Raw genomic sequence first — 23,221 nt, forward strand, 5'->3', positions numbered from 1 at the left:
GCAGTACGTGGTTCTGCAAACTGGTAGCGGAGGCAGTGTGAGGCTCCGCCCACCTACCCGGACATCATTACTTTCTGGTTTGAACCACAAAGTAACCTGTTTTTGACTCTCTGCGCATGCTGGCTGGAGAATTCTGGGAGTTGAAGTCCACAAGTCTTAAAGCTGCCAAGTTTGGGGACCCCTAGTGCATGCCAAGAGTGTATATTCACAACAGTCTCACCCATGGTGTGGAGGTCACCCCAGCTGCCCAGTTCAAGCCAACTGGAACCTCTACTGGGCAACAGTGATATAAGAATATACTAGAGATGGACGATCATTTTAGTGACAATGGCAAAGTCCATTCATACTGTGCAGGAGGACACAATGGGAAACCCATGTATTGTAACCAAGAAACCCAAATGGATATATAAAATGGAAGACCTAAAGAATCGTGAGGGACAGATGATCAAGGAGAAGATATGCTCAGCAAGATTCAACATCAACTTGATGACATATGTTGTGACCCCGACTCCCGAGCCTGTCCTACCAGAAGAAGAGGACTCAGAAGGTGATGGGGAGGAACTGATAAGGCCTCCCTCTCCAGGACCCCCCTCTCTGGCAATGCCTCAGGTTCCATCCGAAGGCCAAGAGGAACAGCCTGGGATATGCCAGGAGGAAAGCATATCGGAACAACAACAGATAGGGAGCGAGGATGATGAATCCTGGCTTGATCCCAGGCAGTGTCGGAGGGAGAAGCGTGTGCAGCAACGAAAGAGGCGTGGGAGGGCCAGAGATTGAGGTGAGTCACTGAGCCACACTCCACAAGGAATAAAAGTGGGTGTGATTGCTCTTCAGGCTTTGTGACGGTCAAAGTTAAAAACCTGAGAGTCACATTGCATCACCTGAAATCTGCCTTGTGCATATTTGGATTGGACCTTGGCCAATTCTGGCTTCGTGGATTACTTTTTGCTACTGAACCGGACTGAGGAGAAACTCTCTCTTGCTGACTGTGAGTGAAAACTGACTTGGCAGGCATTTCGCAGTGTACTGCCAAAACCCTTATCTACAAGGGTTTCTAGTCTGATTGCTTAATAAAATCTCGGCAGGCGTGCCTGGCTGTGTGCTTGCCTGTGTGGGGAAGGGGGACAGAACAACATAACCGATCAATCAACGAATCAAGCAAGCAAGCAATCCCCCCACCCGCCAACCCCGGAGACGTACGTACTAGTCTCGGCTGTTTCATATTCACTATCTCTCAGCAACTCAAAGATGTCCACTTCCACTTTGGCTTTCCCCGCCCTCTCAGGGGCACGATTGATCCGGTTCTTGGCCAGCGTGATGGAGAGTCGTTCCCCTCGGCTGCATTCCATGGGGTCGTCCAAAATGGCAGCTGCAAAACCAGACAGGAAAAAAAATTAGCCGGTCAAGGAATGGTGCCCATCCAGATTCAAAACGGAGGCCGAGGGAATCGAATACTACAGCTCCAAACTCCAGTGTAGGAAAGTTAAGTCATTTTCATTGCACCATCTAAAAAGACCATTTTAGAGACAGCCCGTACCAAAAGAGTTATGTTCTACATTCTCATTTGTGCGTTGCAGCAAACCAAGAAGAAATACAGTATATTTCGCCGGGTTTTAGAATGTTTGTCAAGATGAAATTTAACATTAATCTCACTGTTCGGCAGTGAGTTAGAAACTTCTGCAGTATCATTACCCAAGCCTTGTGAATAAAATATGTAGTTCTTACTTGTCTAATCAAGTTAAACCAGAGAAGATGGTCAGAAAAGGTACATGAATTACTTGGTACATGAATTATTCTGTTTCTATTTCATGTTTACTCAGGACCTTCTCTCCTCCCCTTTCATTCTTGCCATCACAATGGTTGATGGGCCCTTCCATCCTGAAAATACAGGGCAAACAAAAGCGTTCGTAGCAACTACTGGTGTGAAAAGGGAATAATTTCCCACCAGCCACTGGCTGTCATCTCTGCCTTTGATTTTAGTTTGGGGGTGGATGGGTGCTTTTTTTTTTTTTAAAAAAAAAGGGTAACATTTGTCTGAAATCATACACTGCTGCTGAAATTTGATGGCCCGTCACAAATTTCATGAACCATCTAAGGTCCAAAACAAATTTCTTCCCTGACCCTACCTGAAAAAGGCAGTGCACTGAATTTGGCACCATCTGCTTACAAAGCAGATACTTCAAGCTCCAGAGAGCAAGCCTCCTTCTGCAGCCTAAGATAAACCCTTCTGTTTCTCTGTAAGTCTCTAGGAATTCCTCAAAACGCGACTGTGTGGATGGCTTTTCCAGATGTTACACTGCATATCTCCCAAGAATGTGAGGCTGGTCGACATAATCACACTGCTAGTCATTCAACCATCTCTCCCTCCCTCCCCAGGTTCTTTCTTCTCTATCTATTGCCAGAATCTGAAGGACAGGTTCACTTGAAGTTACTCAACCATCCATCCAGCCATCTATCCATTAATTCCTTTTTTTCACGCACTGGTTGTTCCCACCATAAAAAAATAAATAAAATAAGGTTGGGTAGTTTGAAATTCAGCATGTTGTAGGAATATGAGTTTTCGAACATTGTATACTTTATAGACACAGACATGCCTACCCAGCCGGTCATTAAGGCAGAGAACCGGTTGATAAAAAACAACAGGAACCACAAAATCCTTTTGACGTCTCTCTCTCTGTTTCTCTCTCCCTCCCTCCCACTCCCTCCCCTCCCACTCTCTCTGTATCTCTCTATGTCTCTCCCCCTCTCTCTGTATCTCTCTATGTCTCTCCCCCTCTCTCTGTATCTCTCTCTGTCTCTCCCTCTCTCTCTGTATCTCTCTCTGTCTCTCCCTCTCTCTGTATCTCTCTATGTCTCTCTCTCTCTCCCTCTCTCTGTATCTCTCTATGTCTCTCCCCCTCTCTCCCTCTCTCTGTATCTCTCTCTCTGTATCTCTCTCTGTCTCTCTCTCCCCCTCTCTGTATCTTTCTATGTCTCTCTCTCTCTCCCTCTCTCTGTATCTCTCTCTGTCTCTCTCTCTCTCCCCCCCTCTCTCTGTATCTCTCTGTCTCTGCCCCGGCTGCTTCTCCATCCCCTGCCATCACCCTTACTTTCTCAGGCCAGGCGAGGAGTGACTAGGAGGGGAGGGCGAAGGGTGGGTCCAGCCAATGGTGGGATCAACAGGGAGCCCCAGCAGAGGGCCCAAAGAGCCACATGCGGCTCCGGAGCCCCAGGTTGCAGACACCTGATCTATCTAGTTCACAAGGGCCAAATTCGTGCCGTCACGTTGCCGTCACATGATGTTTTTGTGGAGCTGGGGTGGGTGTGGCATGGATGTGACGCATCCGGCCCGCGGGCCGCCAGTTTGACACCCCTGATCCTGAATCTTTCCCATATATCCCTTTCTCCTCTTTTAGTCAATTCCGATAGTGTCGGATCTTTGAGAACATCATCAGTCTACATTGCTGGTGCTGATTTCCAGGCAGTGCTTCCAATAACTCCTTTATTTGAAAACAATGATGCCAAATCATGCTCGTGCGTGCTCAGCTTGATAGGGCAATCACGTTCGATTGGTTTTTTTCTTCGAGTTAAAATTGCCACCTCGTGTTTTAAAGCTTTCTTGTCCCATTTAGCTCCAGCTCTCCCAAAGTGACCCCTCTTGAATTACCTGCAGGGTCTGATTTTTAGACGTTTAAGAAGGTCCTCCAAATGCTTCTCTTCTCTTTTATTATTCTCTGTAGAGTTTTATTAAAGCTAACGGCTCGAATTGCTGGTATTGACTATTATATCGTATTAGGAAATCTTACCTTGCTTATTTTGTCATTGTGATACGGATTTATATTGTATACTAACTAGGTACAATCCGTGAGTGTTGATTCATCATTTCAGATATATTTCCTTGCCTACACAGAGAAATAGAATGATCACAGATGGACCAAAAAACAAGGGAGTGACTTCCGACTTCCTGCTGGCTTCCCCAATGACTTTTCTTGTAGGAAGCTGACAGGGAGCCCTGGAAATAATGATCACATGATCATGGCTGAATGCCATGGCCATAATTCTGCCAAATGTCAATCCCATGAAAGTGATAAGTCCCAGTTTTTGGATGCATTCTTCCTACCGGTTTGGAAGTGTGCACGCTGCATGCTTGCTCCGCTTGTGCACTTGCATCACATGCGATTTTGGACCCTCTGAGCATGCACAAAGCCTTCTGTGCATGCGCAGAGGGTAAAAAACAGGTAAAGGTAAAGGTTCCCCTTGCACATATGTTCTAGTTGTTCCCGACTCTAGGGGGCAGTGCTCATCTCCGTTTCAAAGCCGAAGTGCCAGCGCTGTCCGAAGACGGCTCCGTGGTCATGTGGCCGGCATGACTCAATGCCAAAGGCGCACGGAACGCTGTTCCCTTCCCACCAAAGGTGGTCCCTATTTATCTACTTGCATTTTTTACGTGCTTTCAAACTGCTAGGTTGGCAGAAGCTGGGACAAGTAACAGGAGCTCACTCCATTACGCGGCACTAGGGATTTGAACCGCTGAACCGCCGACCTTTCGATCGAGAAGCTCAGCATTTTAGCCACTGAGCCACCGCGTCCCTTCCACTGAGCCACCACATCCCTTAAAAAACAGGTTACTTCCTGGTTAAAATCTGGAAGTAATGACATCCAGGCGAGTGGGCAGAGTCTTGTGCTGCTGCCACTACCAGTTCTCCGAACCACCCGCTGCTGCTGCTACCGGTTTGCCCGAACCGATGCGAACCGGTAGCATTTCACCCCTGGGTATGTAGCTCAAAAATTATTGTCCCGCAATGCACAATTTTGCCTAATGGAAGGTTACAAACAATCAAACAGACACAAGAGTTTTAGCGGTATATAGATTTAAAAAAAAAAATCTATACTGAAAACCCACAACTAAAATAACAGTCAAACCAGAGAAATTTGAGTTCAGGGCACAAATATATTTTGAGAAAGCATCTCAGGATTGACCCTCTCTGGTTCTCACAAAGATAAAAGGAGGGAGAGGGAGGCACAATCAGAATTGCAAGATTCTGCTACTGTAAATGCAAAATAGTAAGTTAGCAAGTAGTTATTAGCATTCACAACTCTGGTTCCCTAGTCTGGCCTCCCTCGAAAAGCTGACACTCATTGAGATAGGAAACTCATCCAATTATGGCTGTTTCCATAAATCTTACTTAGACTGCAGTTTAATGCAATGTCTGCGCTTAATCGGTTCAGACAGGTCTTGAAGATATTCCCAGCGTTTCAAAAACCTGGCTAAGCCACTGTGGGTCACAGAGAAGACTACCGATATAACATCTGGGCATCCACCCAGAATTTCAGGGTTGGGGCCTGTCGGTCGCCGGCCCCTCCAGCGGCTGAATCAGAGGAGGAGGAGGCGGGGGAGTCAGAGTCATCATCAGGGCAACCTGGGAGCTCCGAGGGGGAAGAGGGAATGGAGCTGGCAGAGAGAGAGAGAGAGACAGAGGCGGAGTCTGGGCTGTCCGTCAGTCCTGAGATGGAGAGTCAACACCCCCAGGTCTGGAGGTGGCTGATGAGGAAGAAGAGGAACATTGGTGGGCCTTATCACCAATCTTTGTCTACTTTGGCTCCCTGCCAAAAGCTTTTCTTGACAAAAGTTCAGAAGCAAGAGATGCCGATAAGAAACAAATGTACCAACGTTGCTTTCCTACAAAGATCCCAAGAGCTGTTGCTGCTCTTTTAAGCAGGGGCCAATCATCTCCTGGCCTTACTCCTGAGTTGTCCTTTTTGTTTTAACTGCTTTTGCCTTCTGGCAGCTCTTCGCATGCGTGCACTAGGAACAGGCTCCTCCTGTTCCTTTACCTCTCTGCTATCTGCCTTTGGAGGCTCCGGAGTCTGTGCATCGCTCCCAGATGGCACTGGCCCCATTTCTGCCTCCGATGCAGAGCTCTCATCCGGACCTTCTCCTGACTCCAGGACTGGCCCATTGTCCTCCCCAGCCTCCTCACTGTCCGACTCTGCTGCCAGCTCCACAGGCTGCTGGCGGACCACAACAGCGTCCCTCGGGCCAACGCTGATGTCACCGGCTCATCCTTTCAACCTGGAAATACTTTGGTGCTTTTGACACGAGTTCAATGCAATTTCTATCTAGTTTTAAGGATGGGGGAGGGGGGGAAGGGAGTTTGAATAGCTGCCACAAACCTGTCAGGCATTTAGCAAGCTGACATCGAAAGGGAGAGGGATAGAGAGTCTAAATGCCTAAGATGGAAAGGTTTCCAATCAATGCTTCCCTCAACCCACCCCCGCTCCCTCCCCCTTCTGACTTTAAAGGTCTTCCTGTACATTTTCTTGGCCTGGTTGCAATTTGGACCCCGTGGAAAAGGGAGGACATTGACAATGTCCTTTTGCTAATAAATCAATTATTTGATTAAACTCTGGGCAAGCAAAGCTTGTGGTTTCCATTGGCAAGAGAATAACACCTGAATAACACTATATTTAGAGACCGGCGTGTAAATCAGAGAAGGAGATGGAAGAGATGCGAAGAGATAGAATGAATTATATCCCTTCCGAGGAGAGGAAAGCCTGGAGAATTTCACCAGGAAAATAGCATGAGTTACAGCAGTGGTGGGATCCTCCCAGTTTAACAACCGGGAATGAACTGCCCCTGGAGATACGGAATATCCCTGATCTCCGTGCTTTCCGCCGTGCCCTCAAGACCCTGATGTTCCAACAGGCGGGGCTAAACATATGAACATGTGAATGATTTTTTAAATGTTATCTAATTCTGGGTTTTATTTAATTGACCAAACTAAGTAATAATTTTAATTAGCAATTTTATGATGTTTGTGTGTCTATATTTTTCTTGACTGTACACCGCCTTGAGTCCTACGGGAGAAAGGCGGTATAGAAATATAATAAATAAATAAATAAATAAACAACCGGTTCGGTGATTGCGTGATTTGCGTGTGCCCACACCTGACGCGCACTGCAGGCATTTGCACAGTTTGAAGAAATCTTCACTTCCTGGTTTCTTTGGAGGAGTAACAGCTGATTCACGCAGCAATCTGCTCTACCGCACGAATCAGCTAAGAACATAAAGGTCGGAAAATACGGCAGGCAGGTGGGCGGGCCCATCTAAACGTTGGGGTGAACTGGTTCGCTCCCAGCTGATCGTCGGAGCTACCGGTTCGCCCGAACCGGTCTGAACTGGTAGAATTCCAACCCTGGGTTACAGAGCCACACCTGAAGCTTCTTCTGGACCAAGGCCTGCAGCTCTTCCCTCTCCCAGGTAAAAGCAGAAGATGGGGGTGTTGAACACGCAACCGTTTCTAGCGCACCTCATTTGTTACTCTGCTGTAAAAGAGGAGACAGCAAAAAAGCGAAGGCCAAATAGAATTGTAAGTGTAAATCAAAGGTGTTCCCTCATCGTAGAGATGAATTAAAGGAAAGCTAAGTTGCCTGCTGGTTCCTTCTAGTTAAAGACGTAGAACCACCTGTCAGACCTGTGTATCTGCCATTCTTCAGGGGAAGGTTTTTTTTTTAATTATTTCTTTACTTATTACTTTCTTTCTTATATATCCTGCTATTTATTGATTTATAACTTCTAGCCTGGCACCAAAGTGCCCTGGCATTTTCGCACCTTTTGTAAGGCTTAGTAGCTAAGATGCTGAGCTTGTCGATCGAAAGGTCGGCAGTTCAGCGGTTCGAATCCCTAGTGCCGCGTAACAGGGTGAGCTCCCGTTACTTGTCCCAGCTTCTGCCAACCTAGCAGTTCGAAAGAACGTAAAAAAAAATGCAAGTAGAAAAATAGGGACCACCTTTGGTGGGAAGGGAACAGCGTTCTGTGCATCTTTGGCGTTGAGTCATGCCGGCCACATGACCATGGAGACGTCTTTGGACTGCGCTGGCTCTTCGGCTTTGAAACGGAGATGAGCACCGCCCCCTAGAGTCGGGAATGACTAGCACCAGTGGTGGGTTGCTACCAGTTCTCCCCGGTTCTTGCGAACCGGTAGTGGAAATTTTGAGTAGTTCGGAGAACCGGTAAATACCACCTCTGCCTGGCCCTGCCCCCAATCTATTCACTGCCTCCCAAGTCCCAGCTGATCAGCTAGAAGGAAAAAAAACTATTTAAACTCTTGCCGCGGCGCTTCAGAGGGCCGCCCTACAACTGATTAGCGGTAAAAGGCAGTGTGGTGGTAGACCAGTGCGCTCCAAAAACAAATGGGTAGACCGGTACGGCTCTGCAAGCAGTTAAAAGCCTGGTAGACCAGTACCTCTGCTAAATCCTAAAGAATTGTCACATGACCATCAAACCACACCCACAAAATAAGCCACGCTCACAGAACCAGTAGTAAAAGAATTTAGAACCCACCCCTGACTAGCACATATGTGCAAGGGGAGCCTTTACCTTTACCTTTAAGGGGAGGGAGGGCCACGTGGACTGCATCGAGAGCCGGCAGGAGGATGACCCTGGGAAAGTTCCCTTATCACTTTCTCAGAGCGGCTGGTACAATAACATCTTCGCACCTGTGGATTGGCAGCTTCTGACCAGTTCTGGCGAACCGGTAGCGGAAATTTTGAGTAGTTCGGAGAACTGGTAGTAAAAATTCTGACTGGCCCCACCCCCATCTATTCTCTGCCTCCCGAGTCCCAGCTGATCTTGAGGAAATGGGGATTTTGCAGTAACCTTCCCCTGGAGTGGGGTGGGAATGGAGATTTTACAATATCCTTCCCCTGCCACGCCCACCGAGCCACGCCCACCAAGCAATGCCACGCCTACCAAGCCACGCCCACAGAACTGGTAGTAAATTTTTTGGAAACTCACCACTGCTCTGAACCCCACCCTCCCACTAACACTACAGGTCCCCCCACCCCAAAAAATGCAAGCTAATTCTCCCAGGCCATAGCAGAGGTCGTAAGTTTTTATTCTTTCTCAATCCAACCTGCGAATCAGCATGGCAAATGAGATTGAACTGTGCGGTATTTATCCTTATCCCCAGCAGACTAAAAGGGTAATGGAATGTTTTGAAAAGCTGTTTTTTTCATACTTTACATCTGGGGAATACTTTGTCAAAGCTAGAATAATAGCAGCATAATTAGAAAGTAACTAAAGTATTAAAATTCATTCCCCCCCCCGAGTTTTGTCAGAAAAATGCAAGTTTTTTTTTTCTTCCAGTCTTGAAACCATTCAGGTTTCGATAAAAGAGAATATTTGTAGCTCGGGGTGGGGTGGGGTGGGATGGACTGTGGGGTCTTTGGTGCTCTCCTTGTTTGTTTTCTTGCAGACGTTTCATGACCCAAGTAGGTAACATCATCAGTGCTACTCAAGGTTAACACTATTGATGTTACCTAGTTTGGGTCTGCAAGAAAACGAACAAGCTCAGAGGGCACGAAAGAGTCCTTTTCTTTCTGTTTCTTTCTTTCTTTCTTTCTTTCTTTCTTTCTTTCTTTCTTTCTTTTCTTTTCTTTTCTTTTTTCATTCTTTCTTTTTCCTTCCTTCCTTTCCTTTTTTCTTTTTCTCTTTTCTTTCTTTCTTTCCTTTTTTCTTTTTCTCTTTCTTTCTTCTTTCTTTTTCTTTTTTCTTTCCTTTCTTTTCTTTCTTTCTTTCCTTTTTTCTTTTTCTTTCTTTCTTTCCTTTTTTTCTTTTTCTTTCTTCTTTCTTTTTCTTTCTTTCTTTCCTTTCTTTTCTTTCTTTTCTTTCTTTCTCTTTCTTTCTTTCTTTCTTTCTTTCTTTCTTTTTCCTTTCTTTTTCCTCTCTTTCTTTCCTTCCTTCCTGTTTTTCTTTCTTTCTTTTTCTTTCTTTTCTTTCTTTTCTTTCTTTTCTTTCTTTTTCTCTTTCTTTTTTCCTCCTCCTCCTCCTCCCCCTCCTCCTCCTCCTCCTCCTCCTCCCCCCCTCCTCCTCCTCCTCCTCCTCCTCCTCCTCCTCCTCCTCCTCCTCTTCTTCTTCTTCTTCTTCTTCTTCTTCTTCTTCTTCTTCTTCTTCTTCTTCTTCTTCTTCTTCTTCTTCCTTCTCCTCCTCCTCCCCCTCCTCCCTTCTAGCCCTGATGACGTTACTTAGTTACCTACCTACGCCAATTCAGATGTATTAAAATGCCTTTAAAATCCATTAGCCACGAAATGGCTTCACAGTTCTGTTCATTGTAGTTATTTAAACCACCACCACGACAACGAAACCACATTTTCTTAATTTTCTGCCCTTCTCTGTTATAGATCGTCAAATCGGCAAATTATTAGATTGGAAATCCCCTTCATCCTGCCTGTGCACCTGTGCAGGGATGAGACATTTATGTACACGAGTCGTTCACTCCTTTGGTAAAGCTCTTCAAGTGCTTGGAATGTAATCATTATCTCCTTCCCTTCCTATCCTAAAATTGGATGTGGAGCTTCTTCTGTGCATCCTGATAACCAAGGCCCAGGCTGATCAATGAAAAAAATGAAGTGAGATTTCCTCTGTGATTGCCTGCAAATTAGGAAACACCATCTTTAGCCATCTTGCAAATTTTACAGAAAGTCAGACTGGCTTTCCAAGCTGCCTCTTTTGGATTTTCACTGGCAAAGTCATTATTATTATTTTTCAATCATCTGTTTTTGCCTCTGTTGAGTTAGATCTTTGGTTTAAGCTTCTATTTGGCCAATGAGCTTCGTTGGGCTCGTGCAATCTCTGTTTTACTCTACGCGAGGATAAAGCATACATTTTCTTAAGTGCATAAAAGCTAGAACAGAGCATACTTTTTATCCGTTTAGAATAGAAAAGCTGGCACATACAATACCGTCATCAAAATATGGATTATCCTGTCAAGCTTTCCAGCAACACTCCGCCATCTCCTCCGTAACCGATTGTATCTGATAGAACTTCACCCTAAACAGCTTTCGTGCCTAAGGTGGGACTAGAACTCTTTGCCTCCTACTTTCTAGCATGGCGCCTTAACCACTTGACCAAACTGGCTCTCGGCTGTCAGTCACGGTTCTCTTCCCAATTCTAGATGACCCAACCAAATGAAATCTGTTCGACTTTGAATGCACAAAATGCATTTCTTGCATGTGGTTTTCTCTCTCCAACAGAAACACATTTTCTATTTTACTTGGGCTGAGTTAAAGGAGTTTTTTTTTATTATTATTATGTTAACGTTTACTTATTTTTGTTCATTTCCTCTCTGCTGGAAAAAAAAAACCTCAGCCCTTCAGGCTGTCAATTCAGTAAACGGTGAGAAATTTGCAAAGCCGCTCATTATGAGGCTGTCAAGTGGAACTCCAGTGGAGGAGGAGAAGGCTTCTCTTTCTGGAGTGCAACGGAGCTTGCTGCCTGTTGATTTAAAAATGCAATTCCTCCAAGAAATGGTCAGCGCAGCAGGGGAAATTGCACTGGAGACGTTTATTTTTTTTTTAAGAAGAACAGAAGAACAGCATTGGAAGAGACCTTGGAGGTCTTCTAGCTTGACCCCCTGCTCAGGCAGGAAACCACTTCAGACAAATGGTCATCCAATCTCTTCTTAAAAACCTCCAATGGTGGAGCCCCCACAACTTCTGGAGGCAAGTTGTTCCACTGGTTAATTGTTCTCACTGTCAGGAAATTTCTCCTTAGTTCTAGGTTGCTTCTCTCCTTGATTCGTTTCCACCCATTCCTTCTTCTCCTGCCCTCAGGTGCTTTGGAGAATAGCTTGACTCTCTCTTCTTTGTGGCAGCCCCTGAGATATTGGAAGACTGCTATCATGTCACCTCAGTCCTTCTTTGCATTAAGCTAGACATACCCAATTCTTGTAACTGTTCTTCATATGTTTTAGCCTTTAATCCTCTAAGAAGAAGGAAGGAAGGAATGAAAGCAACTTCTGTTCCATGGGTTGATTGTTCTCACTGTCAGAAAATTCCTCCTTATTTCCAGGTTGAATCTCTCCTTGATCAGTTTCCATCCATTGTTCCTTGTCTGGCCTTCAGGTGCCTTGGAGAATAGCTTGACCCCCCTCCTCTCTGTGGCAGCCCCTCAAATATTGGAAGACTGCTCTCATGTCTCCCCTGGTCCTTCCCTTCTCTTCACTAGCCAGGTCCAGTTCCTGGAATCGTTCATTGCACTACTGTTAATCTTCTCATTGTTCCCATCACCCATCTCCTTCCACTTATGACTATATGACTGTAACTTTGTTGCTTGGATCCTTACGATTTATATTGATATTGTTTCCTGATTGCTTATTTGTACCCTATGACTATCTTTAAGTGTTGTACCCTATGATTCTTGAGGAACGTATCTTTTCTTTTTATGTACACTGAGAGCGTATGCACCAAGACAAATTCCTTGTGTGTCCAATCACACTTGGCCAATAAAAATTTCTTTTCTATTCTATTCTATTCTATTCTATTCTATTCTATTCTATTCTATTCTATTCTATTCTATTCTATTCTATTCTATTCTATTCTATTCTATTCTATTCCATTCCATTCCATTCCATTCCATTCTATTCTATTCTTCTATTCTATTCTATTCCTATTCTATTTTTCATTCCAATATCTATTCTATTCTATTCTATTCTATTCTATTCTATTCTATTCTATTCTATTCTATTCTATTCTATTCTATTCTATTCTTCATTCCAATATCTATTCTATTCTATGTTTTAGCCTCCAGTCCCCTAATCATCTTGGTTGCTCTTCTGTACACTCTTTCTAGAGTCTCAACATTTTGTGTCATGGTGACCAGACAGAACAGAACAGAATAGAATAGAACAGAACAGAACAGAACAGAACAGAACAGAACAGAACAAAACGGTTACAAACATTTTAGCTTCTTTCTTGCCTAAGCAAACTCAATAATGTTGAGCTGAGTCTTTTGGTCTATCCATATTGGGTTTTTTTTTAAGGACAGGACTTGACAAAAGCATTTAAATGGATTGGCGTTTCTCTTAAAAAAATAAAAAAAACCTGAAGAGAGAATGAAATTAGGTGAGAGAGATGAGATAGGGGTGCAAAGAGAAACGGATAAACAGTCCGGAGCTTTGGAATTCCATTCTCTGTAAATAATAGAATTCATTTCCTTCTCTTAATCACTGTTTTGTGTGCTATACACACATATATATTTATATATATATATATATATTCTCTTTCTCTCTCTCACATACACGCACACACACATTTCAAATTGCCTCGGAAGAAGACAATAGGGACCCTGCTGCCTATTCATGCCCAGAAATATAGTGGCAGGAAAAAAAAAAAACCTGGCGCATTATAGAGAGGGTTTGTTCCTACTCAAAATGTCATTTGCTTGCCAAAAGCTAATCTTTCGGTCCAAGTTAAAACAGTCCATCCGTTTTGCCCAAAAAGGATGATGTTGCTAGGTTATTACTTACCGTATTTTTCTGAGTATAAGACACACCTTTCCCACCCCCCAAAAAGGGTGAAAATCTGGGTGCGTCTTATACTCTGAATGTAGCCCCGCCCAAGCTTCTCAAAGGGAGGTTTCAGAGGCTGAAAAAAGCATCAGAAACGAAGCGTCAGAAAAGAAGCCTCCAAACAGAGCTTCAGAAAAAAAGCCTCCAAACGGAGCTTCAGAAAAGTGCAGGAATGCCATGACCTTGACCAAAAAGAAGAATGCTATTATGTCTAACTACAATCCTTCTACTACAGGGGTGGGCAAATGTGGCTCTTTTACAACCTGTGGACTTCAACTCCCAGAATTCCTGAGTGTCAGGAATTCTGGGAGTTGAAGTCCACAGGTTGTAAAAAAGCCACATTTGCCCATCCCTGCTCTACTAAATCCCCCCTCCTCCTACTTTCCCAAGTGCAAGAAGATGGCAGCGTGGAAGCTTCCGGTGTTAATATGGCTTCCAAAGCTGGCAATCCAGTTTTGGTCACCACACTATAAAAAGATGTTGAGACTCTAGAAAGAGTGCAGAGAAGAGCAACTAAGATGATTAGGGGACTGGAGGCTCAAACATACAATGGACGATTGCAGGAACTGGGCCTGGCTAGTCTAGTGAAGAGAAGGACCAGGGGAGACATGGGAGCAGTCTTCCAATATTTGAGGGGCTGTCACGGGGTGGAGGGGGTCAAGCTATTTTCCAAAGCACCTGAAGGCCAGATGAGGAATAATGGATGGAAACTGATCAAGGAGAGATTCAACCTGGAAATGAGGACAGTGAGAACAATCAACCCATGGAACAGAAGTTGCCTTCAGAAGTTGTGGGAGCTTCATCCCTGGAAGCTTTCAAGAAGAGACTGGACTGCCATTTGTCAGAAATGGGGTAAGGGTCTCCTGCATGGACATGGGGGTTGGACTAGATGACCGACAAGATCCCTTCTAACTCTGCTAATCTGTTTAAAAAGCAACTTTAAGAAACAGGACTTTGATGTTGCAAAGAAAGAGGAGGCCGCTCCACCTGTTACGGATGATGCCTGGAGATACTTTTTACATCCTAGCCCCCAAATTATTTTCCAACCGAATTCATTTGTTTGTCACTCAGAACGACAAATCTCTCATAAGGTAGCAGTTAATGCCTTTCTAATAAAATCCCTGTGGCCGGCTGGCTTTGGTAGGGATAAGGGTAGTAGGAAGTGTGATCTTTTCAATCAAAGACGGCGTTAAAAAGAAATGGCAGAAGCCAGGACACCTCCCAACCTGCCCCTAGCAACAGCGAGGACCGTTGCAAAGAGACAACAAATGGCATTTCTACACAGCTTGTTACCCACAAATGATATTTAAAAACTACAAGAGAAGGCAGGGGGTCACAGCAATCAATGAGCAGACAAAGAATTGTGAGACAGAGTTAACTATAATAGTAGTGAGGTCAACATGACTTGTGTTCTCAGAGTCAGCAATACGAGCTCTGGATGCTTATAATATCCACGTCTGAGATGATTTCTTTTGCAAGCCAATTTTAATTTGGGTAGAAGAATTATGTTTCCGTTCTTAGTGGCTGGGCCTCAAGCTACGTCAGATATCACAGGAGAGCAGAAAAGGACTGTATCCTCCATCCGTTTCTCCTCAATCTGGTAGAAACTTTTATCAATAATAATAATAATAATAATAATAATAATAATAATAATAATAATAATAATAATAATAATATTGTTGTTGTCCCTCTTGTAATTGGAGCCCTTGGAGCAATACCTCTATTTAGAAATTCTAAATTTGCCAGACTTGAACATTTTGACTCTACAAAAAACCACCTTACTCAGAACAGCTTACATCCTCCGACGATACCTTAACAGTTCCTAGGTCCTTGGTTAGGACTCGAGCTGCTGAGCTATTAACCAGCCTCAAAGGCTGTGGATCTCACTAAAGATTAAATAATAATAATAATAATAATAATAATAATAATAATAATTACATCCTCCGACGAGACCTTAACAGTTCCTAGGTCCTTGGTTAGGACTCGAGCTGCTGAGCTATTAACCAGCCTCAAAGGCTGTGAATCTCACTAAAGATTAACCAATTAATAATAATAATAATAATAATAATAATAATAATAATAATAATAATAATAATAATAATAATTTATTTATATACTGCCCATTCTCCCGAAGGACTCAGGGCGGTGTACAGCCAAAATTAAAATACAAATATACAAATATACAATATCTAGTTACAATATCAAGAACTGTAGACGTTCTTATTTATTTATTTATTTATTGGTTCGATTTACTGTATATGCCACCCTTCTCCGGAGACTCAGGGCGGCTTACAATGCGTTAAGCAATAGCCTTCATCCTTTTGTATATACCTGCTTAGTAGGGCTTTCGGCCCCCCCAAACGTTGTTCTTTTTAATACAAAGTCAGCTTATTGCCCCCACAATCCGGGTCCTCATTTTACCTACCTTAGAAAGGATGGAAGGCTGAGTCCACCTTGAGCCTGGTGAGAATTGAATTTGCAGTAATTGCAGGCAGCTGGCAGCTAAGTGCTACTTAACAGAACTTTAGTCTGCTGCGCCACCAAGGCTCCTTGACCTGTTCTTTCAGAAGAATAACATCGGAAGAACAGCTGCAGGATTTGGGTATGTCTAGTTTAATGAAAAGAAGGACCAGGGAGGACATGATAGCAGTCTTCCAATATCTCAGGGGCTGCCCCAAAGAAGAGGGAAGCTATTCTCCAAAGCACCTGAGGGCAGGACAAGAAACAATGATTGGAAACTAATCAAGGAAAGAAGCAACGTAGAACTAAGGAGAAACTTCCTAACAGTGAAGACAATAAACCAGTAGAACAGCTGGCCACCCGAAATCGTGGGCACTCCGTCACTGGAGGTTTTTAAGAGGAGACCGGACCGTCACATGTCTGAAGTGGTATAGGTCAGGGGTCAGCAACCTGCGGCTCTGGAGCCGCATGTGGCTCTTTCACCCCTCTGGCACGGCTCCCTGTCACTCAAAATATGCGTCACAACTGCCAACGTCCGACACCTGCTGGCACATGATTTATTGAGCTTTTCAACCCCACGGTAGACCAACCGTGGATAAATCCAAGAAAAGAAAAGTTTCAGAAGAGAAAAGAACATTTAATTCAACTACATATGCCGCTCAAGAAATACTCAGGCACGGGAAGGGTTTTGTGTTTTCTTTTCTGTGGGAAACGGGTCCAAATGGCTCTTTGAGTGTTTTAAGGTTGCAGATCCCTGGTATAGGTTCTCCTATTTGAGAAGGGGGCTGATCTAGAAGACCTCCAAAGTCCCATCCAGCTCTATTCTATTCTATTCTATTCTATTCTATTCTATTCTATTCTATTCTATTCTATTCTATTCTATTCTATTCTATTCCATATTTTCTATTCTATTCTATTCTATTCTATTCTATTCTATTCTATTCTATTCTATTCTATTCTATTCTATTCTATTCTACTCTATTCCATATTTTCTATTCTATTTTATTCCATGTTTTCTATTCTATTCTATTAATTTTCTATTCTATTCCGTATTTTTTATTCTATTCTATTCCATATTTTCTATTCTATTCTATTCTATTCTATTCTATTCTATTCTATTCTATTCTATTCTATTCTATTCTATTCTATTCTATTCTATTCTGCCTCTACTCTACTCTATTCCACTCTCTACTGAAAAATAATATTTTAATTGAAAAAAAGTTCCATCCCAAAATCTTTCTAATTCAATGGAAGTAAATGAAACCAAAGCAGATCGGAAAATGTTGGAGCAGGGATTAGAAACGGAAAGGAAGGAAGGTCATCCATCCATCTCTCATTGCTCAATAAATGCAAGAATATCATATGCTACTCATGGGAATCCTCCTAGTCATGAGGATACTGGTCTATCACTACAAAACAATAAGGTTGTTGTAAAATGACCAATCCATTTACTACAAATGGCCCGTATATCACTCGATTTGCAATGGAATGTGTTCCATTCCAGAAACGTTCTGGCTCGAGGTAAGAATGAAATGGCCACGGTATCTATTGATTTAAGTTCCTTCTTAGGCATTCACACGTATAAGTTATTCATGGTTCATTAAGTGACTCATCCCTTTCTTTCCTGGAGCAAAACTCTTTATTTCAGCACATTCTGGTATGAAAGTTTAATGGCGGTTATCAGGAAGATTTGTAAATACATTTCTGCATGACAAATATAAAATCCTGCGTCCAAAGCAAGATTCCCCTTCTGCTGATGGGTCAATTTCAAGATATAAAGGTAAAGGTTCCCCTCGCACATATGTGCTAGTCGTTCCTGACTCTAGGGGGCGCTGCTCATCTCTGTTTCAAAGCTGAAGAGCCAGCGCTGTCCGAAGACGTCTCCATGGTCATGTGGCCGGCATGACTAAATGCCAAAAGCGAATGGAACGCTGTTACTTTCCCACCAAAGGTGGTCCCTATTTTTCTACTTGCATTTTTTACCTTTTTTCGAACTGCTAGGTTGGCAGAAGCTGGGACAAAGTAACGGGAGCTCACCCCATTACACGGCGCTAAGGTTTCGAACCGCTGAACTGCCGACCTTTCGATCGACAAGCTCAACGTCTTAGCTACTGAGCCAATACATCCCAATTTCAAGCAGGGGTGAAATCCAGCAGATCCTGACAGGTTCTGGAGAACCGGTAGCAGGAATTTTGAGTAGTTTGGAGAACCGGCAAATACCACCTCTGGCTGGCCCCAGAGTGGGGTGGGTGTTAAGGATATTGGTGTTGTATTACCAACCAGCAGAGTAAATGCACAAGGAAACGTTGCTGAGAGCAATGAATAAGAGTTATGCAAACTGGTTTATCAAAAGCTTACTTTATAGTGGAAAAACAGTCTCATAGTCTTTAAACAAATTCCAAGTCTTTGCCAGTTAAATCAGTCCAGTAGTTACAGATATCTTCTTACCAAACAAACATTAGTTGGTTAGAATAACAAACTCACTCTGGTTCACAAACCACGATGGTAGCAGATCCATCCAACGATGATTAGCAGATAGCAACTCCTCGCAATGGTAGCATATCATACTCTGGTAGCATATCATAGCAGCTTCATCATCAAACTGAATACGTTACAATACCTTGCTTAAATACTCTCACAACCAGTCATTACCTAATTACAGCATGACTCAGCATTACAATGAAAACCTTTAAAGTAACACAATACATTTACAGGTTAAAGTTACAGTACACATATATTGCCCGGACAACTTGTTAGGCTCAAACCATATCCTAACAGTGGGAACGGGGATTTTCTTTTTCTTTCTTTCTTTCTTTCTTTCTTTCTTTCTTTCTTTCTTTCTTTCTTTCTTTCTTTCTTTCTTATTTATTTATTTATTTATTTATTTATTTATTTATTTATTTATTTAGTCGAATTTCTATGCCACCTCACTCCCAAGGGACTGGGCAGCTATTTTGCAGTATCCTTCCCCTGCCACGCCGACCAAGCCATGCCCACAGAACCGGTAGTAAAGAAATTTGGATTTCACCACTGATTTCGAGATATAGAGACACCCCCCCCAAATAAATTAAATAAGCAATGTAAAAAAAAAGAGAGGAAAGAATTGCACAACTCGCGATCAAGCTTAACAGAGGCCCATCAGCCATATGCCAGGATTTCAGTAAACCCGTACGTATCTGCTTTGCTTTGGGTGCTCCAAAGCCAGGCGTGTGTAGTCTTTCCAGCATCTGGAGGGCTTTGATCCGTGACGAATAATGTGCATCTGTTTCAACGGGGCCCACAAGCTTTGAAAGCTTCCCCTTTCTTTTATCTTTGCCAGGCTAGACTTGGAAATTGTGCGGAGTTCAATCTTGTCACCAAGCTTCCTCTGATCAAAAGCGGCAAAAAAAAAAAAAAATTATGGACGCTCCAGGGCTTGACAAGATACAATATCAATAGATCTGAGTGTTTAGACTCCAGTCTGCCAGAAGGGCACCTGGAAAGGAGTTAGCTCCATTCAAGGAGGAGACGTGAGTGGGGGGGTAGGGGGTGGGTTGAGGCCTCCGTAACTCTTTCTCCATATTTGGAGGTCCTCCCACAGTCCCTTCCAACCAAGGTGTTTTGCCTTCTCTCTGGGTTTGTTTGTTTATTATTTATTTATTTATTTATTTATTTATTTATTTATTTATTTATTTATTTATTTATTTATTTATTTATTTATTTATTGGTTCGATTTATATGCCGCCCTTTTCCGGAGACTCAGGGCAGCTTAAAATGCGTTAAGCAATAGCCTTCATACTTTTGTATATACCTGCTTTGTAGGGCTTTCGCCCCCCCACCCCCCCCCAAAGTGGTGCTCTTTTTTATACAAAGTCAATGTTAGCACGTCAAGATGCATTTATCCTAGTGCGAACATAAGAAGGAGAACGCAAGTGTCTGCAACGGGACGGTTGCCTTTCACCTACTTATTTTAGCTGGAGATAACGTCCCCTAGGAGATGGATGGGAGGGGGGAAATTCTTTGAGTTAGAGCAGTAGATTAGGGGTGAATGATTGGGAAAATGGCCAATGAATGCAGAGGAGCGGGGGAAGGAAGAGGAAGGATTCTGGGTCAGCACGTCAGTGCTGGCTGCATGGAGTCAGTGTAAAAGTTGCCATGTTAAATAAAATGGAAGTTTGTTTCAAAAAAGACTTTGTTTGAGACGCAATTTATTTGAAGACGGCCTGAAAACCTGACAGTCAGCTTATTGCCCCCACAATCCGGGTCCTCATTTTACCTACCTTGAAAGGATGGAAGGCTGAGTCAACCTTGAGCCTGGTGAGATTTGAACTTGCAGTAATTGCAGGCAGCTGGTGCTACTTAACAGTGCTTTAGTCTGCTGCGCCACCAAGGCTCAATGCTATCCCTATCAGCCTGCCTGATGGTTACAAAGAAAAGCCAGGTTGTCGATCAATCAATCAGAATAGAGCTGGAAGGGACCTTGGAGGTCTTTTAGTCCAACCTCTTGCTCAAGCAGGAGACCCTAGACCAGTGGTGAAATCCAATTTTTTTTAATACCGGTTCTGTGGGCGTGGCTTGGCAGGCATGGTGTGGCTTGGTGGGCGTGGCTTGGTGGGCGTGGCAGGGGAAGGGTACTGCAAAATCTCCATTCCCTCCCCACTCCTGGGGGAAGGGTACATGGCTTAGATCCAGGATATTTGTTGGACCATCTGCAACCAGCAACAGCTCCCCATCGCCCGGTGCGTTCTCACAGGGAGGGCCTACTCAGGGTGCCGGCGGCTAGACAGTGTGGACTGGCGACCCTAGAGGAAGAGCTTTCTCTGTGGGTGCTCCCACCCTCTGGAGCCAACTTCCCCTGGGGCTCCGGTTGGCCCCTGACCTCCGCACCTTCCACCGCGACTTAAAGACATGGCTGTTCAGCCTGGACTGGGGGGTTAACATGTATTTTAATACGCTTTTATTCGGATATTTTATTGTTGTGAGCCGCCCTGAGTCCTACGGAGATAGGGCGGCGTATAAATCAAATCAAATCAAATCAAATAAAAATCAAATAAATAAATACTGCAAAATCCCTATTCCCTCCCTACTCCGGTGGATGGATACTGCAAAATCCCCATTCCCTCCTCACTCCTGGGGGGAAGGATATTGCAAAATCCCCATTCCCTCCCCTCTCCTGGGGGAAGGATATTGTAAAACCATTGAGAGAGGACTGTAAGACACTATGAGGCGATATATTTATTTATTTATTTGTTTGTTTGTTTAAATTTCTATACCGCCCTTCTCCAAATAGGACTCAGGGCGGTGCACAGCCTAAGTAAAAACAAAGCATACAAAATTTAAAAAACAGTATTAAAATAATTAAATATTCTGGCCGTAAATTAAAACAACCCAATTTAAAATCAATTTAAAATTTAGCTCAAGCCAGCCCAGCTAGTTGAAATAAATAGGTTTTCAGGGCCCGGCGAAAAATCCGGAGGTCTGTTATTATACGTAACTCTGGGGGAAGGTTATTCCAGAGGGTGGGCGCCGTCACAGAGAAGGCTCTCCCCCTGGGGGTCGCCAGCCGACATTGTCTGGCGGACGGCACCCTGAGGAGGCCCACTCTGTGCGAGCGTACTGGCCGGTGGGAGGCTATTGGTGGCAGTAGGCGGTCTCGTAAGTACCCCGGCCCTAAGCCATGGAGCGCTTTAAAGGTGGTCACCAACACCTTGAAGCGCACCCGGAAGACCACCAGGAGCCAGTGCAGCTCGCGCAGGAGAGGTGTCACATGGGAGCGCCTCGTCGCCCCCATAATCCCCCGCGCGGCCGCGTTCTGGACCAGCTGGAGCCTCCGGGTGCACCCCAGGGGGAGCCCCATGTAGAGAGCGTTGCAGTAGTCCAGGCGGGAAGTGACTAGTGCCTGAGTGACTGTGCGTAGATATATAAGTCTAAGTGCTCTTGCTATTCTCCATTCACCTATTTTGCTCATCAAAACCAGACATCTTCCTATCTGGCTGTGGCAGAGTCGTACTTTAAATGTGCAGATCTCCTACGCTCCCATTAAGGGGAGAAATAACCCTAGAAGAGAAGTCATTTAGCATGTGACTCACTGGAAGATTTTTTAGCACGGATCAAGTGGAGGAGAAAAAAAAGTAATAAAAACATCCAGCCAACCAAAGCTAAGAAAGCAAGAAATGTGTAGAAATGTGGCATTTGGAGAGGCTGAGTGACAGAATACCTGTCAGGAGCAGCAGTGAAGGAGGGAGAAAGTTGGATTCTGAGATTTGATAGACAGGGAGAGGCAAGCAGATTGAGGAAATGGCCACGGACATCTGCAGAAGAATCGGTAGCCTCTGAATCTGCAGAATTTAGTAGCTTCATCTATTCAGGCTTTGCAAACTAAGCCAGTGCCCGGGTGGGATAGGTAAAAGATGGCCAGGTCCTAAGTGCAAATGGAAAAGGGAGATTTCCAAATTTGAGAGGGGGAAAAAAAAATGAGCATGATTTGAAAAATAGAGAGAAAGAGGTCTTCCGCGTTTTGGTTGTCTTTAAAGACCAAGTCATGCCAGGTGAAGCATCTTGACTAATGGAAAAAAAGGCTAGTGATGAGATTTGCACCATGTTTATATATAATGTATTATATATATATATAATATTTGCACAACACAATGGTGGGTTGCTCCTGGTTTGCACCGGTTCGCAAGAACCGCTAGTGAAAATTTGTAGTAGTTCCAAGAACTGGTAATAACATTGGCTGGCCATACCCCCAAACTGGTCCGCGGCCCGGTTGCCACTCACTTACCCCGCCCACCTCATCAGAGGCTTTTTTTTTCTTTTAAAAGCTTTTTTTTTTTTTTTTGCTTTTGCAGATCAGGCAACTCAGCTGGGATCGTCAGAGCCTTTTAAAAGCATTTTTTTTTTTTTTACAACCTCTTCGGCCGAAGAGGTTGTAGAAAAAATGCTTTTAAAAGTTTAAAAAAAAAAAAAGCCTCTGATGATCGCGCGGCTCAGCTGGGCATTGGGGGGGGGGAAGGATTTTTGCTACCGGTTCTCTGAACTACCCTCCGCCATCACTACCGGATCGGGCGATCCGGTTCGAACCGGGAGCATTTCACCCCTGATCCACCTGCATCGAGTTGCTTGGCTCCTTTTATCATGCAAAGCATTGTGTGGCATCCCTCCCTGTTTAAATCAGTAACCAGGTTATCATCATACCATGCGTGAATTCAGCTGTTGTAACGTTGATGATTCTATAATTGCAAGCAAATAACTCCTTTGGCTTTCCATTTTACCGCTGTCGATCATGCCAGGTTTTCTTCTTCCTTGCCTAAGGATTTGCCAGGATCAGCTTTTGCAATGTGCTATTATTATTATTATTTTAAATAACATTTCCCTCTCTTCCTCCTTTCCATTTCTCTTCTGCCTTCTTCCCCAAGTAAACAACCCCAGTCTTGCTTCTTAAGAATGATTTCACT

General features: G+C 43.9%; 1 protein-coding gene across 1 annotated transcript in view; it reads right to left on the reverse strand.

Moving 5' to 3' along the window:
* GRIK4 (glutamate ionotropic receptor kainate type subunit 4) overlaps window positions 1–23,221 on the reverse strand; it is a 284,535-nt gene that overhangs the window by 167,754 nt on the left and 93,560 nt on the right. Inside the window, exon 2 of the mRNA XM_070952502.1 lies at window positions 1,205–1,369. Within this exon, the coding sequence (XP_070808603.1) occupies window positions 1,205–1,369 (165 nt within the window). The remainder of the gene's footprint in view (window positions 1–1,204; window positions 1,370–23,221) is intronic.

This window comes from Pituophis catenifer, unplaced genomic scaffold (genome assembly GCF_029215685.1).
Source record: "Pituophis catenifer annectens isolate HBS135680 unplaced genomic scaffold, rPitCat1.0.hap2 SCAF_12, whole genome shotgun sequence".
Classification (NCBI taxonomy): Eukaryota; Metazoa; Chordata; class Lepidosauria; order Squamata; family Colubridae; genus Pituophis; species Pituophis catenifer.